Raw genomic sequence first — 17500 nt, forward strand, 5'->3', positions numbered from 1 at the left:
CTACATCAGGCTCATCGATGTCAGCCAGGAAGTTGTACTCTGGATCATCTTCATCATCGCACTCCTCTGGTGAAGACACCGAGACAAAGAGAGAGAGAGACAGACATGTGACTATTGATTCTTGATGTGTGTTTTTTTTTGTCCCTCGCCCTGTCCCATACTCACCATCATTGTCCACATCTGAGGTCATCAGGCCTCTCAGCCAATCGGTCCACTCCCTGTCCTCGTGGGTGGAGCTTGAGTCATACATGTCAGGAGTGATGTCAGGAGCATGAAGCTCTGCCTCCAGGCGACCCAGTGGGACATCGCGGAGAGGACGCTTAGACCGAGTCCGGTAAGCCATCAGACCCACCTGGTCCCCAGACTCAGACAGAGGCTGACAGACGATCAATAATCAGTAACATGTGGTTATAGTCTGGATGTGGCTGTCGGCTGGTGATACCTGGTAGGGCTCCATGCAGATAGACAGCTCCTCCTCCACAGCATGCAGCTTCTCCAGGAAGGAGCTGTCTGGCACCACTTTGGGGGGCGCAGCTTTAGGTGGAGCTGGTGGCCCCATGGACCCCACCCTCAGATGTCTGGACCGACTGTGGGACATCTGAGAGTAGGAAACAGGAAGCGATCAGAGATGTTCAATAAAACTTTTTAGGGCCCTACTCACATGACTGTATGGATTTATTAACCGGCAGCCGTTACCTGCCATGGGCTGCAGCTGTCCTCGTCCACTCGGCTGAGTCGACTTCCTCTGGGCGAGGACGCTGTGCTCTCCATGTCACTCTCTTGGAAGGTCTGCACATACACCAATCAATAATCAATGATCAGCAAGGAAACCATGCTGCAGCGAGTCAGAGGAGAGTCTCACCTCTTCAGCTGTCTCATCCTCCTCTTCCTCATCAGGATGGTACTCTTCATCAGAGGAGTCTTCCTCGGCTAGAGGGATGTCCACAAACTGAGGAACCTACGGGACATAGCAGAGGTTATGTATTGATTACGTTCAAAAGTGAGGAGATGACCTTTGACTTCAGACTTTACCTTGTGGACGTCGCTAGTTTTCTTGATGGGAGAGATGTTCCAGGTTGGAATCACCTGACAGGAAACAGAAACATCAGGACGCTGTGTGTGCTGCGCTGCGCTGAGCGATGGGTAAGGGTTAATGGACTCACCACGCCTTTCTCCACCACCTCTTTGAACTTGGACCGAGTCATTTTGGGCTCCTGCCGACAAGAAGAGAACAGCTCATCAGAAAAGCATCACAGGGTTGTCACAGCTGCTCTGACTGCACAACAGACTCACAAACACAGGCACCGCCTCCGTCTCATTGATCGCAGCTTTCATCATGGCCACAACGTGCTCGTTGGTGATCACTTCCTGAAACACAAAGCCAGCTGATCAAATACAGTCATCGTTTAAAAAGACGGATCAGCGAGGAGAACTCACATGAAGGATGTTTCTGACGTTCACTGTGGTCAGGTTGTGTTGTTTGGACTTTGTCTCCAGCGACTGGTCCAGCTGTCTGTCAATCCCGACCTCCGCCTCTGCTGCCTGCTCCGTCCCTGAAGCCCCACTCCACTCCTCCTCCTCCTCCTCTTCCTCCTCCGTGGTTTTCCTTCTCCTCTTCCTCCCTGCCTTTCTCCTCGCTGCTCTCACCTCTAGCAGACTGTCCTCTGAGACACAAGGACATGTCAGTCATCAGTTGGAGGACTCAGTGCTGTGTGTGTGTGTGTGTGTGTGTGTGTGCGTGTTACCCATAGTGATGACAAGGCTGGAGTCGGTGGTGTCTTCCTCCACCAGCAAGTACTCCTCCTCTTCCTCTGCCCTGCTGTCGGCAGTGGCCGGAGGTGGCACAAGCATCGCCTCATGGGAGAGGCGCTCTGCCGGTCCGACGCTCCGGGTGCCGCTGGTGTCGGGTGGATGTAGTGGTGGTGGTTTGGACGGGCTGAGTCTCAGGTGTTTGCGGGTTGGGTTCATTGTGTAGTAACATGACCTCGAGCCTATGGGGATGTGACGTCATCAGACAGGCCGAACCCTTCAGTGTGGACACTGACAACAGTGTGGTCCCGCTCCGTTCAGACCGGCACCAGGACGCAGCTAACAGGCTAACGGCGCTTCTCACCCGGCTAGCAAGTTACGCTACCCCGCTACTCCAGACTCCAGCTCCGCTCAGTGTGTCCGGTCCGGCAGTCAAGCCGGACAGGGTCAGAACCGCTCAGACTTTACGGGTCCTGACTCCTTTCGGTGAGCGGCCTTTTGCCGCCATTCTGGCCTCAAACACTACGCTTCCGGCGCCTTAACTGTGACGTACGAGTGGCGGGGTGACGTCAGTGAATGGGGCCTCTCTTATTCTGTGAACGCTGAAAATAATAATGTCTGTTGATTTATTGGGATTTTAAAGACCCGCCATCAATGATCGATACTGTGTGCTGCCCTTTAATCTGTCACGTGCTGCAGTATTGATTAATGCGGAATAAATATCACTGATCTTTATCATTAAATTCTTTATTCAAACATTAAAAACCACATAAAAAAAAACTCAGTCCTCCTTTTCGGGTGTTGTGACGTCACCGGCGGCTGGCGCCCCGGGCCGCGGGGCTCAGAGCCTTCAGAGCGGCGGCGGGTCTCCTCAGCTCCCTCACCACCTGCAGACTCAGAGCCTTACCGGGCCGCAGGGAGGGACCAGAGCCGGCTGAGGGAGGAGGGTGAGGCAGGTCCGCGGGGTCAGGCACGGTCACCGGCTTGGTCCCGTGAAAGAGAGACTCCCGCCGGCGCGTACACGGACTCGCGGCCAACACTGCGCGGAAGCCGTAGGGGGTGGTCACTTTCTCCACGTGCGACAGCGACATGGCCGCACGCGTCGTCAGGTCCGTGTCCGTGTCAGCGGCGGCGGCGGCGGCCCGGCGCGGGCGGCGGATCCGCGGCTGCGGCAGGCGAAGCAGAAACCGCGGGGAGGTCCCGGGGGGGTGCGTGCCTGCGGGAGGGCTCGCTCCCGCAGCGTCGTCGTCGTTCTGGTCCATCAGCAGTCGAGTCCGGTCCGGGGAGCTGCGCGGTAACCGCGGAGAGGCGAAGAGGTGTGGACTGCGGGGCGGGATAAGGAAGCTCGGGATCCGCTCCGGCGTCAGAACCAGAGTCCGCAGAGAGGACCCGGATTTAACGGCCGGCATGTTGCGTGAGGCTGCGGGGTACTGAGCGACTGGGTCAAGTCAACCAGGGGCCAAAGAATCCGTTCGGTCCCCTCTGTCCTGCTGCTTCACGGCGGCTTAGACTCGGTCGTTTTGCTCCTTTTACACCAGCATGCAGCAGGTGGAGCCACTCAGTCCAATTAACCAGAGCTGGGACCACAGCTGGGACCGCGCTAATGACGTCAGAAGCCTCATCTGACCTGTTTGTCAAACTGAGGTGGACCTAGTCCTCCTGTGAAGACACGCTTCAGGCAGGTGGACCCCTGCTGTGTCCAGCTGTTCTCAGTTTGAAACACCTTTATTGTTCACAGCTGGGTTTTAAGGGTTAAAACATAAAATCTATGAAATCTCCGTGGGTTCCTCTGAGTCCTGTCAAAGTGCATTTAGATGTTTCCATGTTTATGGGGACACTGAGATGATGTTTTTATGAAAAAAGCTGTGGAAAGCCACATTTATTTTCTGTAGCTGTCGTTGGACCGTCAGTGAAACAGCCAACCAGACCCTCAGTTTAACAAACACTTGGTACACACACAGTAACAGAGTCGGGTTTGTACGAAGGACTGATCTGACACCACGGAACACATGAGGATCTTTTACTGCAGCGAGACAAACAGGAAGGAGTTGTTAAAAACAGCAGGAAGTCAGGTCCTCCAAAAAAAAAATGAGAAAAAAAAGTTCGACCAACAGCTGCTCCTGTTGTCATCTTGTATTAAAATTAGAAGTTTGTTGTCTCTTCCCAGTGCATGATTGGACATCAGCCACACGCTGACCCTTGACCTGCTGGTCAACAACTGTTCCATGTATCCATGGCAACAGATCACATGAAAGTTCAGTTCATCACATCCATTTGTCCGATCCCCTCCCATGTGTCATTGGGAGGAAGCAGAGCCGCCTCCTCCTGTCTGGTCATCGGGGCAGCTGGTTGGCAGGCGGGCGGGGCTCTGTGGCAGCTGGCGTGTGATTGGTCAGAGGACCCATCAGTCGCTGTCAGACCCGACGGCTGACGAGCCTTTCCTCTTCCTCTTTGGAGCTTTAGGCTTCGAGTCCTCCTCCTCCTACAACACCCAAAACCATTGTTACACCAGAACTAGAACCCGTCTCCATTTGGACCTGATAAACGGAGCACGTACCGAGGCGCTGCTGGAGGCACTTTCTTCCTCGTTGTTGGTGGGCGGTGCCGCTCCTTTCCTGGAGCGAGGGGAGGATGCTGGAGCTTTGCGTCGAGACTTTGGAGGCTTAGACTGAGAGTCCTCGTATTCCTCTGCCAGGGCAAACAGGTCACTGAACCTGCAGGGGAGGAAGTGATGTCATCAGCAAGCAGACTGATGGTTACCTGTGTGTGTCTCTGTGTGTGTGTGTACCTCATCTTGTGGGCTTCATCACAGCTGGCCTGGACGTGCTGCAGGGCCTGAAGGATCGGTGTCTGAGTGAAGACTGAAAGAGACAGACATCCAGCTGTTGACCGATCAGTCAGTGGTTAAAAGTGTGTGTGTCTCTATATGTGCGTGTGTGCGTGTGTGTGTGTGTACTGACAGTTGTTCTTGGTGTTGCTCAGACTTAGTCTCAGGTTGTCCATGTGCTCCAGAATCTGTTCCAGGGTCAGCTGAGCCAGTTTACTGCTCGAACTACGGAGACTGGAGACACAAAATGAACGTTAACTCTCATCTGGTCTGCGAAACTGTCCACGTGAGAGACAACAGGGACAGGCTGTGTCCACATGAGGACAGCTCTGTCCTTCAGATTCCTCACCTCTGTCGTTTGCGGGGCTGGTTGTTGTTCTTGATCAGCTGGGCCTTGATGTGTTCTCCCAGTGTGTCGTCATATTTGGATGCCCAGTGTCTTAGGATGCTGGTGGTGAACTGGTCCTCAGGGTGACAGGGACGACTCAGGACCATCTTCACCATCTCCTCACTTGGCCTGGGACAAAGACAGACGTTAAAAAGGGGGACACAGACGCCAGTAACATGTACACAGATGAGATATGCGTGTTTTACTTTTCTCTCCGGAGCTGCAGCAGTAGACAGGATAAGGCCTCTGGATGTTCTGAGACAAAGACAGAAGAGTAAGGACAAACTACAGAGAGACAGGAGGCTGAGGACAAACTACACAAACCTTTGTATTTGAGGTGCTGCAGGATGGGGATGATGGTCTCCAGTGGGATACTGTGGGCCAGGAACAGCTGCCAGGTGCTGTACTGCTCAAAGGTCTCCCAGTCCAGAGACTGAACTGTGGACGTAAGAGGAAGAGGACGTGAAGACGAAGACTAAACACAGAAACGCACACCTGTCACAGCCAAGTGAGTTTCTCACTGAGGATGTTGAGAACAGAATCCTTCCTGAACATCACCAGGTTCCCCATCATCACATGACACATCAGCTCCTGTAACTGCAGACACACAGGGGGACGGGGACGGGGACAGGGACAGGTGGTTACTGTTCAGGGTCAGGGGGAGCCCCGCCCACCACCGGGCCAGTCATGGCAGCAAAGGTACCTGAGTGGAGTCGATGACGGCCACGATCATGTTGAGCAGCTCGCCGCTCCGCAGCGTCTCGTCTGGAAACTGAATGAGAAGAGCGTGCGGTCTAAGTGTTTGTCTGACCCTGCGAGGACCAGAGCTACACAGTCCCCACGATGACATCAGAACATTCGTACCTCAGAGTAAATGGAGGGTGTGAGGTAGCAGAGCAGCCGGACGTCGTCCTCCTGACAGGCCTTCATGTCCATCATCAGACAGGTGTGCAGGTCGCCAAGAGCTGTGGCCTGAGCGAAGGACTCGTACAGCATCATCTTACCATTCGCTGCTTTGCTGTGGACACACACACACACACACACACGTCAGTGCTTCGTATGTTTTTCAACTGTTGAGCCGCACTCGTAATGTCACGCCGGGTCACCTGGCCTTCAGGTAGTACAGCAGGTGGTATCCGATCTTCGGCTGCTTCTGGTAATATTCTGCTAACATGTCAAGCAGTACCGAGAACCCGCTGTTGTCCTCTTGCATGGTGACCAGGTTTCTAAAGATCAGGCAGACGGGTTTACTCACCGACTCCTCCAGAGACCTGCAGAGAGAGAGAAGAGAGGCCGGAGCGTCACACGGGTGACAAGATGGCTGCACAGAGAAGCAAAGACGGGCGTGTCTTACTCCTCGGTGATCTCCTCTGGCAGGACCTCCCCTCTAAAGTGGTCTTTGAACAGTTCAGACAGACAAGAAGCCAGAGCGGACATCTGTTCCGAGTCAAAGTCCTCCTGCAGCACAGACAGACAGACTCTTCCTTTAAAAGCCAGTTATTTAAGGGTTAATCTGCAGTGAGTTTGAGTGTCAGCCATCTTTGTTTGAAGACTTTAAGTGAAACTAACCTCCAGAATGAGATCCACGATCTCCTGCATCACCTCACACTGAGTCTCTGTGTCGCTGAGGAGGAGACACATGGTCATCATCATCATCATCATCATCATCATCATCATCATCACTGGAACACCTTCTCAGTGCGACCTCTAACCTCCAACCTCACTCGTAGGACTGCCATGTGTCTCACCTGGTCTTTTGAATTTGCAGCACCTTCTCCTTCATGGTGTCATCTAATTGGTCCAGCCAGGGTGTGATGTCAGCAGGCTCCTCTATCACAGCCTCTTTGATTGGGTGGAACCTGAACTCCCTCTTCTTTCCTGCACAGCGGTGTGATATGATGCACTTAGAGTCCACTGGGTTTATCCTGCAGTGGTTCTACTGGAGGAAACGGTCTGAACCGGTTACACCGGTCCACGTGTTTTCACCTTTGTTGTTGACTTCCTCCTCGTCGTCGCTGAACGCGGCTTCTGTGTTGTCGTAGCAACCCTCCTCCTTGTCCAAAACATGGTTGTCCATCTCCATGGAAACAGCCTCCTCTAATTTAACTGAAGAAAGAAACATGTCTTTACTGCGACACTGTAACTGTGTGTGTGTGTTTTACCTTCAGTAGGGGGCGACGGCGCGCTGCAGAACTCAGGAAATCTTTCCCTGAGCATTGACCGAAGCTCTCTGTCCAACTTTGGATTATCGAAGAGTGGAGCGAGGTGCCTGGGAAACAGATAAATACTGATCAACAAGTCATTAAGAGAAAGACGGATCAATAATGGATGGACAGAGCGTTCCGTCTCTTACGCCAGCACTCTCTTCTCCATGATGAAGTTGAGCGAGTTGAAGACACCCTGACGGACCTGAGACTCCAGTGGAGGGAAGAAGTGAGGAATGATCTGAAGGGAGAGGGGACGTATGTCAGGGTGATCAGTGTGTCTACTGGCTGTGTGTGTGTGTGTGTGAGCTGCGTTACTCTGCACATGAAGTCCAGCAGTGTGGCAGTGATGGCGGGATGAGGTTTCATGGAGTGATGCATCACCAGGATGGCTGGCTCTGAAACATAAACATCGTTATCTTCTGTTTCTGTCACACCTGAGACGCCCGAGGCCCCGGTGCGTTACCTATGTTCATGATGCTGTCTTTCTCAGGGTTGAAGAACAGCCAGTCATAGAAGAGAGCCAGCTTGGCGTTGGAGGCAGCAACGTTCGACTTCACACACACAGACACACACACTGACGGTCAGATATTGAATGCAAATTAAATCCGCTCTCAGTGTGTGTGTGTTCCTGCCTTACCGTGCAGGTAGTGAGCAGCCAGCCAATAATAGCCCAGCGTGGCAGAATGTCAGAGCTCAGCACCTCGTTGGACGGATGGACCACCCCGCAGATGTAGCGAATCAGATCACAGCGCAGCGATTGGCTCTCTGCTGTGGACAGGTACTGTCGCTGAAACCAGTCTTGATACCGCTTCTGCTGCCCAAACCGCACCTAAGACACAGACACAGATCCAGATGGAGATGCCTACGACACAGATGGAGACCCAGAGGGAGACAGAGATCCGTAGGTTTTACCCTGGAGGTCATAAACAGCAGCTTGGTCTCCATGTCCGGCGTGAGTCGACAGGCCAGAAACTTCCTGGAAGTCCGAGCCGTCAGCAGCTGGAGGACACCTGGGCCGAGACACAGGTGAGAACAAACATCAGGTGGTCCAACATCCTGGGACATGGACAGAAGCAAAGGGAACTGAGGACTGTGGGTAGTGTTGTTTACCTGTGAACTGTGGACTGAGGGTTTGTGGGTTGTGTAGCAGGTCTCTCCACAGCAGCTCCATCTCTGGGATCCGGGCAACATTTTGAAGCAGACGAACCAGATCTCTGCCAATGATCAGGCAGTCCATGAACTACAACCAGACAGGAGACAAACTGACAGTAAAAACTATGGACAACACATCGTGCTGTAGGCTCCAGGACGCTCCGACCAGCAGCCCACCAAAATACCAAATTGGTGGGATTGACCCGCTTTTGCTGCCGGCCCCTAGCAGCTGCGGCGTGGAGGAGACAGTCAGGGGCCAGGGTGGTCTTGCTGTACTAACCAGCAGTCCGTTACTTTGTGAACACAGCCTGCTGGGCTTTACTGGGACCCGTTTTACTGGGACCCGTTTTACTGGGACCCGTGTGTGAACAAGCCGATGCCCACCTTCTCCCTCAGCATGCTGATGCAGAAGTCGACTTCTTTTTGGCGCAGAGGCAGCAGGTTTGGGGTTCCATGGTCAACAATCAGGCGTAAGTAGGTGTAGACCGCCATCGCTATCAGCATCCCGCTCTTCAGCACCCACTCTCTGCAGACAGACACAAGCAGCATCACAGGTTTGCTCCTTCACAATGAACGCACAAGTCCGGTTTACAGTAACATACTTCTGCTCCAGTAGGATGTCAAGGACGCTCTCGGCTAGCCACAGGTTTTTGGTGGAGATGTCTCCGCCTGCAAACAGTGAGATCAGAGCCTTTAGTGACATCACAGCAAGCTGAGATATCAGCGTAAATGTACTGTTGGAGTCTGACCTGCGATCTGTTTCAGCAGCGTCATAATGACGCCGTCCGCTCCGATCACCCCGCTCTTCACCAGCTCTCTGACCAGCCACACCAGCTGCAACACAAAACACCGTCAGCAGCCTCTACCTCCTGCACCGACAGGTCCCAACCCCCTCTGTCCCTTCTTGTGTTTACCTGTGTTCTGGGGACATCCTGCAGTTTGAGAAATTTCTCCATCAGGATCTGGTTGATCTTCACCAGGACCACGTTCATCCCGTCTCTGTTGACCAGCGTCAGGTCCCTGTAACACTGACCACACACACAGACACACACACACAGTGATGTCACAGTTACGTCATGTAGCGCCAGCCATGAAGCGACAACTCACCCTCTGAGCCTGGGCTGGTTCTGTGAGGACCAGTGTGAACAGACCCAGACACACCTCCTCATGCTGCTGCTGACCTTTACACACCTGCAGCACAGCACAGGACAGGAAGTCAAACAAATACAACAAAATAAAAGCACCACACACCCAGCAGACGCACAAGCACAATAGAAACATGGTGTGTGTGTGTGTGTGTGTGTACTTCTTACGTTGGCAGTGAGTGCATCATTGGCCTCTCTCTCTGACAGCCCATTGGTCAAAGCCTGGACAATTCCAACACAACGCTCCAACCTCTACACAAACACACAACAAACAGAAAAATATGAAGAGACGAATCATAAAAAGAAATCCAAGCCAACAACACCCAGTTCATCGACTTCATAATTAAACTTTATCACAGCATAAACTGCTTCTGACAAGTGAAACACGGCGCATGCGCATCTGCCTAGTTTCCAACCATATGTTTACGTAGAGTTAGCAAGCTAGGCTATCAGTCCATGAGCTGCGGGGATTTGAGTACGCGACGCGGCTTCTGTCGGAGCCCACACTCGGTGAACACACACACACACACGCGGAGCTCCCCACCTTCCACTCCGCGTGCACGGCACGGCTCCACGCCGTGTGAGAGCCGTGCTAGCCGCGCTGCTAGCCGCCTGTTGTGTTAAAATGGTTCCATCACGTCTTTGTACCCGCTGCACAGACCCAACCAAGCTGCTCCTCTCTGCCCGTAAACTCACTCTGTCCCCGGGTTAAACACGCTCCCTCGCCTCTAACCGGAGCAGGCCTACCTCCTCCAGCTCGTCCTTGGCGTCCAAAGGAGTGGACACCAGTAGCCGGCCCTGCGGTTTCGCCTTTGCCGGTGCAGGCTCCATCTGCTCCCGCCGCACCTCGCAGGGCCCCGCGGAGCTGTGAAGGTCTGCGACTCCCGGTGCAGGGGAGGTTGTGGGTGTTGTTTGTGTCGGTGTATCGGGGACTGCAGAGCCGTGCTCGGGGGTCGGAGCCTCGCAGTGAGGAGCTTCGGTCGGTTAACGAGTGTTTCTAAAACTTATTGCGGGGCAATAGAGACTGCGAGTCCCGCTCCGTGACACCAGCCGAACACAGAACGGACATCCGCACCGAGCGGCGGAGGGACACCGCCCGCTGACAAATCACATCACTCGCTGCTGTGAGTGACGTGAGCATGGACCAATGGCAAAAGAGGCACTGTGGAGCCAATCAGCGAACCTGCTCAGCTTAAGGCCACTCGCAACTTCAGCCTGTTTACAAAGCTCTGGTGCGAACACTGTAAATACTGCAGCAAGCTGTCAACCTCCACACTGCCCCCTGCTGACGCGCCACCAGCTGCGGTCCATTTGTCCTCAAGACAAGTGAGTTTGACGCAGACGTAACAAACACAGTTTATTTTGTATTTACAGGCGATATATTTTACAGAGAAACATTCATCTGCCACTTTATATGACGTCACAGGTGATCAGCCAAACAGCCAGAGGGAGGACTGTTCACCACCAGCTGGTGTCAGACATCACTCTCTCTCCATCACTCCCCCCCGTGTGTCCTCTGTCAGTTGCTCGTCTCTCCCAGCAGCCAGTACGTCCTCATGCGTCCTTTCCCCTTCACCTCGACCTCCCCCCTTAGCTGCAGCTGGAAGCAGCTGAACTCCAGCAGGACCTGCCGAGTGGCCTCAGACACGTGGATCTTCAGAGCTGCGGGGACACATAATCATACATGGCGTCATACGTGTTTCCATACGTCCCATCGTACACATCTCTGTCTCACCCTCTCCTGTGGACTCCATGCGAGATGCTGTGTTGACGGTGTCTCCAAACAGACAGTACCGGGGCATCTTCAGGCCCACCACACCAGCACACACCGGGCCTGAACACCAACACATCAACACCGTTACTCAGCGTGCAGTAGAACTTTCAGTGCAGTCCTGCTCTGCTCTGCAGTACCACTGTGGATGCCGATGCGAAGCCGGAGCTGCTGGTTGGCCTGGTGTTGGACCCTGAAGCTCTTCACAGCATCCAGCAGGGCGAGAGACATCCGGGCCACCTCCCGACCATGGAGCTTCCCATTCCTGACCGGCAGCCCAGACACCACCATGTAGGCGTCACCAATGGTCTCTACCTGACAGGGGCAGCACAGCTTTAAACTGATCCAGACAGGCTGGCAGGGGGAGTGTTAGCTTAGCTTAGCACAGACTGGCTGCAGGGGAGGGTTTGAGCTTAGCACAGAAATTAGCTGCCTTGGTTGTTAGCTTAGCTTAGCACAGAAACTAGCTGTCTTGGTTCTTAGCTTAGTACAGAAACTAGCTGCCTTGGTTGTTAGCTTAGCACAGAAACTAGCTGTCTTGGTTCTTAGCTTAGCAGAGAAACTAGCTGTCTTGGTTGTTAGCTTAGCTTAGCACAGAAACTAGCTGTCTTGGTTGTTAGCTTAGCTTAGCACAGAAACTAGCTGTCTTGGTTGTTAGCTTAGCTTAGCACAGAATCTAGCTGCCTTGGTTGTTAGCTTAGCAGAGAAACTAGCTGCCTTGGTTGTTAGCTTAGCACAGAAACTAGCTGTCTTGGTTCTTAGCTTAGCAGAGAAACTAGCTGTCTTGGTTCTTAGCTTAGCACAGAAACTAGCTGTCTTGGTTCTTAGCTTAGCAGAGAAACTAGCTGTCTTGGTTCTTAGCTTAGCAGAGAAACTAGCTGTCTTGGTTGTTAGCTTAGCTTAGCACAGAAACTAGCTGTCTTGGTTGTTGGCTTAGCTTAGCACAGAAGGACAGTACCTGAAGAATGTTTTACCTTGTAGACATCAAAGTTGTCAATGATGGCGTCAAAACAGGTGTAGAGGTCATTCAAAAAGGTCACAATCTGAAAAACAACATGTGTTGAGCAGGTTTGAAACAACATGGCCCCCTTGTGGTGTCACTGGGTTCTCCTACACTGACCTGCAGTGGCGTGCTCTCTGCAGACAGGGCGGTAAAACCGACAATGTCACTGAAGTAGATGGTGACAGAATCGAAAGCTTCAGCCTGGACCGTCTCGCCTCGTTTCAGCTGCTCAGCTACAGAACTGACAGACAAACAGAAGCATTGCAGCGCTGCTGGCTGTGGAACTGATGTGGATCTGATGTGGATCTGATGTGTACTGACTGTGGAAGTATCTGGTACAACAGGGCCTCGGCTTTCCGTTTCTCCTCGTGGTAGGCCTGCGTCCGTTCCTCCACCAGCTCCTCTAGGTTGTTGGCATACTGCTCCATCCGAGACAGCAGGTTGTCCAGGATGTTTGATCCATAACCTCTAATCACAGACAGGTTATCAATGATGTATATTGGCAGTCAGGTCAGTCAGGGGTTAAGCAATGACATGTGCTGTCAGCTGGTCCGCACCTGTGCTGCTTCCTCAGCAGGATCTTGATGGTGTTGAAGTCGGGTCGCTCGCCGGGCTCTTCGCTCCAGCAGCGCTGCATCAGCACACCGAGCTCCTCGCTGTGACTGTGGAAGCAGAGCGAGGGTCGGAGGGGCGGCACGTCGCCCTGCCTCACCGCCTGGACGATCTCTGGGTTAGGATTAGGATTACCATGAACTACTAGCTGTAATAACCCCACCGTGTCCACCGGAGGGCACCAGCTACCTATCTATTGTTTACTAGTTTGTCACACTATGTAACTCCGCCCCCTTTGTTGTGCTGTGACATCATCACAACATACTGAGCATGTGCAGGAGAACAGTTCCATCTCATGATTACATGAGACGACGCCACCCTGAAAACAGGCAAATGAATTCATGCAAACATCAGGACAGGAAGGGGAACAGCTGCACTGAATCATCACCTGGACAACATGTGTGTGTGTGAGCATGCTGACAGCAGCTTGTCATCGAGCTAGCACACAGGAATGTAAATAACACACACACACACTTGTGTGTTGTCCTCACCGACCTTTAGGTGTGAGCGAGGAGCGTGTGTGGATGAAGAAGACTCCTCGCAGCAGAGCAACCTCCTGCAGGATGATGCTGAAGCTGTACACATCCCCCTTCTGAGTCCCACAGGGGGGAGGACACTCTGTCCTCAGCAGCTCCGGGGCTGTCCACAGTTTACCTGCCGTCATCAATAATATGACTAATATATCCATTAAATCGACATTTTCATTACAGATGTGTACAGATGTGTCATACGTGCATAGTAGGCATGTGTGTCCTCAGGGCAGCTGCTGGTCCTCAGACTCTGCGTCCCGTAGTCGGTGATCTTCAGGACGAAGCGACTGTCCACCACACAGTTAGACGACTTCAGGTTGCCATGGGACACGATGACACTGTTGTGGAGGAATGCCATCCCCTCAAAACACAAACAGAGACTTGTTTAAGTGGACCTGGGACCAATCAAAGCCCCCAATCAAAGAGACGGGTCGCTACCTTGACGATGTCATTGATGAGAGAATATCTGAACATCCAGTCCAGAGTGATGCTGTCACTCTCCATCAGGTCCTGAAATATCATGTATGAAAATATACTGTGAGGCCACACACACACGGAGGCTGGGGACACACCACTGTCCAGATTTTAACACGACCAGGAGGACACATTAACAGACTGGCTTCAGCAGGTCTACAACAACCTGCTGCTCTGGGACACCTTCAGGAACCTGATGGTCCAGTTCTGGAAGGAGGGGGTGGATCTGGACGACTACGTATTTTTTAATGATCTAATTATTGATACAGCTGGGTTGGGTCGGAGATCAGTTCACACTACACGCCTGCCAGACTCGGTTCAAGTTCAAACATGTTTGAATGACTGAGACTGAGGTCTTCACCCTGTCACACACTAAGTACACATGCAGATGGTCCACAACCAGCGCAGACTGGTGCAGACTTTGCCCGACAGGGAATCATGGGTAAAATCGAGCAAACACTCATGCAGTGTGTCCCCAGCTTATGAGAACACTTCTTTACTGTGAGGACACGTCTCTGCTGTGAGGACACGTCTCTGCTGTGAGGACATGTCTTTACTGTGAGGACACGTCTCTACTGTGAGGACATGTCTTTACTGTGAGGACATGTCTTTACTGTGAGGACATGTCTTTACTATGAGGACATGTCTCTGCTGTGAGGACACGTCTCTGCTGTGAGGACACGTCTTTACTATGAGGACATGTCTCTGCTGTGAGGACACGTCTCTGCTGTGAGGACACGTCTCTGCTGTGAGGACACGTCTCTGCTGTGAGGACACGTCTTTACTGTAAGGACATGTCTCTGCTGTGAGGACACGTCTCTGCTGTGAGGACATGTCTGCTGTGAGGACACGTCTCTGCTGTGAGGACATGTCTTTACTGTGAGGACACGTCTTTGCTGTGAGGACATGTCTTTACTGTGAGGACATGTCTCTGCTGTGAGGACACGTCTCTGCTGTGAGGACATGTCTTTGCTGTGAGGACACGTCTTTACTGTAAGGACATGTCTCTGCTGTGAGGACACGTCTCTGCTGTGAGGACACGTCTTTACTATGAGGACATGTCTCTGCTGTGAGGACACGTCTCTGCTGTGAGGACACGTCTTTACTGTAAGGACATGTCTCTGCTGTGAGGACACGTCTCTGCTGTGAGGACATGTCTTTACTGTGAGGACACGTCTTTGCTGTGAGGACATGTCTCTGCTGTGAGGACACGTCTCTGCTGTGAGGACATGTCTTTACTGTGAGGACACGTCTCTGCTGTGAGGACATGTCTTTACTGTGAGGACATGTCTCTGCTGTGAGGACATTTCTGCCTGTCTGGCAGCTGTTTGTCCACGGTGAAGCTGCTGTTGAGGTTTCTGAGATCCAGCGGTCATCTGACAACAACCTAAAACCCACGCAACCCACACCAACCTAAAGGAGGCTTACGTGTTTCCTCCTGTTGCTAGGTTACCATGCCCGGGGGGTTGCTAGGTTACAGTACTGACAGAGAGCACCATGAAGAGTCGATCCCTGCAGCTCTACAGAGTATTGATGACTGATGCAGGGGCACTGATGGAGGGACTCCGGCTGGTTGTACTGTACCTGAAGGCTCCCTCTGGGGCAGTACTCTGTGATGATGCACATGTTCGGCGGGTCGATGCAGGCACCAATGAAGCGGGTCAGGTGTTCATTCTGGACGTCACGCATCTGCAAAAACAGATAAGGGGAGTTCCACTAACCCACGTTGTAGTTAGGCATGGGCGAGATACTCGCAGGCAGACGGTGATCTTACATGTTTCAGTTCAAAGAGAACGTTCCGGGTCAGTTCGATGCGCTTCTTGTTGATGTACTTGATGGCTGCCAGGTTTCCCTGCACAGACAAAATCAGTCAAGGCACCTGTTGACACGGTGATGTCATCGATAGATGACCTCATAATAGAAGACCTTGTAGTGGACAGGTGACCTTGTAATATCCGGTTTTGGTGTAGATCTGGAAGTTCCCTTCCATGGTCATCAGAGAACCGTAGTTGGATCCTTTCTGCAGAGCAACAGTCAAAACATGTTTCCACTCAGACCCACAGGCGAAACCCAGCTGTGACTGTGGAACTCTGTGTGTGTGTGTGTTACCAGAGACATGGTCAGTCTGCTGCAGGCTCTCCGCAGGACTTTATCCAGGTTACTCATCTGGACATCGTCCCAGGAAACTCTCCACAGCTGAGCCGCCAGCTCGCTCTCTAGCCTCAGCTTCCTGTGTGTGTGTGTGTGTGAGAGAGAGAGAGGATAGATAAACACAACAAGTGGCCTGTGACTGTACCGATCACAGCCAGGTGTAGAAGGGGGCGTGCCTTACCTGTAGATGAAGACGGTGACAGTAACGATGATGACAAACATAAAACAGATCACCATGGCAACCATCTGATGCATTGTAACTGTCCCTGGAGAGGAAAACAAGATGTCCACTCAGGTGGATGGACATGTTGGACAGGTGTTTATGATGTGTGTGTTCCTACGTGTGAGACAGGCCGGGTTGTCATTCTTGAAGCCGCATTCTGGAACATCTGGAGGTGGAGAGCCTCTGGGCCAATGAAAGTTCAGACCTCTCTGCAGAACCAGCTGCTTCATGCTGCTGTTGTACACACACACCACCTGAACACACACACACACACACACACACACGTGGTGGGTACTGCTCCTGCAGCTATTATTGGCTGAGACGTCCACATGAGCATCATCATGGTGATGACATCATCATTTACCTGAAATTCTCCAGACTCCACGTCCGTCATGTCCCACACAGCAAAGTCCATCTCTCTGTCCCCAAACTCGTCCATCTCCACTGTCCCCATCACTCCTGCAGAGAGACAACACCATGTCCATCACAAATGACACACACACACAGAACCCCCACCACCTCTGACGCACATGTCTGATGATTGATGTCTGACTGCTTCAGTGTGTTGGAGGATAAAAGCAGTTCAATCTAATAAAGAGCCGGCAGAGCGGCCTGTTTATCAGCTCCATCTACACACACACGCTCAATGAAACCACAGAGTGTGTGTGTGTGTGTGTGTTTCCAGGGACCTGAGCGTCCCGGTTCTGGTTACACATCATTGTAAGTACTCCATAAACAGACCAGGGCTCGGGTCCACACACTGGTCCTAATGGTTTACAGGTCAAAAGGTCAAACTGCAGAAGTAATCAATAGTTAATAAACAAAGTGATCAATCAGACCAAACACACACACACACACACTAGAAGACCAAACGACCCTGTCCAGCAGACATATGTACAGCTAATCAATCAGGTTTGACTGACACCTATGTCCTCACAACATCAGTAAAACAGACACACAGTAATCAGATTACTGGTGGTGTCCAGATGAGTCCTGCTGTCACTGCCTGTGATGGACAGCTGCTTTTTATGCACCTGGACACGCTCAGTGTCTGACATCCATTGTCCTCCATCGGTCTTGTTTGTTGCAGGTACATCCTGTCCTCTCTGTCCCTGCTCCGTTTCATCCTGTCCTCTGTTTGTAGTCTTCATGGGACATGTGTCTCTGTATCGCGTCTCATTTTCGGGGAGGACATGCTATCAGAGGGACACAAACCTCCTGGATGTCTGGCTGTTTTTATGGTATCCTGGCTCACTTGATTTGTCCCC

General features: G+C 52.3%; 4 protein-coding genes across 5 annotated transcripts in view; all 4 read right to left on the reverse strand.

Moving 5' to 3' along the window:
- Positions 1-2289, reverse strand: part of gon4la (gon-4 like a) — an 8046-nt gene extending 5757 nt beyond the window's left edge. Inside the window, exons 1-10 of the mRNA XM_028425768.1 lie at positions 1746-2289; positions 1438-1664; positions 1294-1368; positions 1164-1214; positions 1033-1086; positions 863-958; positions 697-789; positions 443-598; positions 166-376; positions 1-66 (exon numbers count right to left, since the gene is read on the reverse strand). The exon at positions 1-66 is cut by the window's left edge and continues 36 nt beyond it. Coding sequence (XP_028281569.1) covers positions 1-66; positions 166-376; positions 443-598; positions 697-789; positions 863-958; positions 1033-1086; positions 1164-1214; positions 1294-1368; positions 1438-1664; positions 1746-1968 — 1252 coding nt within the window. The 5' untranslated portion in view covers positions 1969-2289. The remainder of the gene's footprint in view (positions 67-165; positions 377-442; positions 599-696; positions 790-862; positions 959-1032; positions 1087-1163; positions 1215-1293; positions 1369-1437; positions 1665-1745) is intronic.
- Positions 2290-2539: 250 nt separating this feature from the next.
- On the reverse strand, positions 2540-3543 carry LOC114450033 (C2 calcium-dependent domain-containing protein 4A-like). Its single transcript, XM_028427939.1, has one exon. It carries the CDS (start codon positions 3156-3158, stop codon positions 2559-2561), a length of 600 nt encoding a protein of 199 aa, XP_028283740.1. The 5' UTR covers positions 3159-3543; the 3' UTR covers positions 2540-2558.
- Positions 3544-3752: 209 nt separating this feature from the next.
- Positions 3753-10299, reverse strand: ints3 (integrator complex subunit 3). Its single transcript, XM_028425875.1, has 29 exons — positions 10216-10299; positions 9637-9720; positions 9431-9514; positions 9238-9351; positions 9073-9157; positions 8926-8992; positions 8708-8849; positions 8282-8411; positions 8084-8181; positions 7809-8000; positions 7635-7722; positions 7487-7566; positions 7318-7409; positions 7127-7233; positions 6951-7070; positions 6713-6842; positions 6534-6588; positions 6319-6422; positions 6071-6235; positions 5829-5982; positions 5668-5736; positions 5486-5561; positions 5289-5402; positions 5171-5219; positions 4926-5093; positions 4710-4810; positions 4538-4610; positions 4307-4463; positions 3753-4231 (listed from the first exon to the last, which is right to left on the reverse strand). Exons 1-29 carry the CDS (start codon positions 10297-10299, stop codon positions 4154-4156), a joined length of 3060 nt encoding a protein of 1019 aa, XP_028281676.1. The 3' UTR covers positions 3753-4153.
- A 513-nt stretch (positions 10300-10812) lies between these two features.
- Positions 10813-17500, reverse strand: part of npr1a (natriuretic peptide receptor 1a) — a 12985-nt gene continuing 6297 nt past the window's right edge. The window contains exons 6-22 of one of the 2 annotated variants that reach the window (XM_028425843.1): positions 16597-16691; positions 16351-16486; positions 16191-16275; positions 15968-16088; positions 15804-15878; positions 15633-15710; positions 15443-15547; positions 13823-13894; positions 13586-13745; positions 13350-13508; positions 12800-12968; positions 12564-12710; positions 12360-12483; positions 12214-12282; positions 11380-11554; positions 11204-11302; positions 10813-11130 (exon numbers count right to left, since the gene is read on the reverse strand). In XM_028425843.1, the coding sequence (XP_028281644.1) occupies positions 10988-11130; positions 11204-11302; positions 11380-11554; positions 12214-12282; positions 12360-12483; positions 12564-12710; positions 12800-12968; positions 13350-13508; positions 13586-13745; positions 13823-13894; positions 15443-15547; positions 15633-15710; positions 15804-15878; positions 15968-16088; positions 16191-16275; positions 16351-16486; positions 16597-16691 (2012 nt within the window). In that variant the 3' untranslated portion in view covers positions 10813-10987. Of the gene's footprint in view, positions 11131-11203; positions 11303-11379; positions 11555-12213; positions 12283-12359; positions 12484-12563; positions 12711-12799; positions 12969-13349; positions 13509-13585; positions 13746-13822; positions 13895-15442; positions 15548-15632; positions 15711-15803; positions 15879-15967; positions 16089-16190; positions 16276-16350; positions 16487-16596; positions 16692-17500 lie in introns of those variants that run through there. The other variant, XR_003671913.1, reaches the window with a different exon arrangement.

Source organism: Parambassis ranga, chromosome 2 (assembly GCF_900634625.1).
Source record: "Parambassis ranga chromosome 2, fParRan2.1, whole genome shotgun sequence".
Lineage (NCBI taxonomy): Eukaryota > Metazoa > Chordata > Actinopteri > Ambassidae > Parambassis > Parambassis ranga.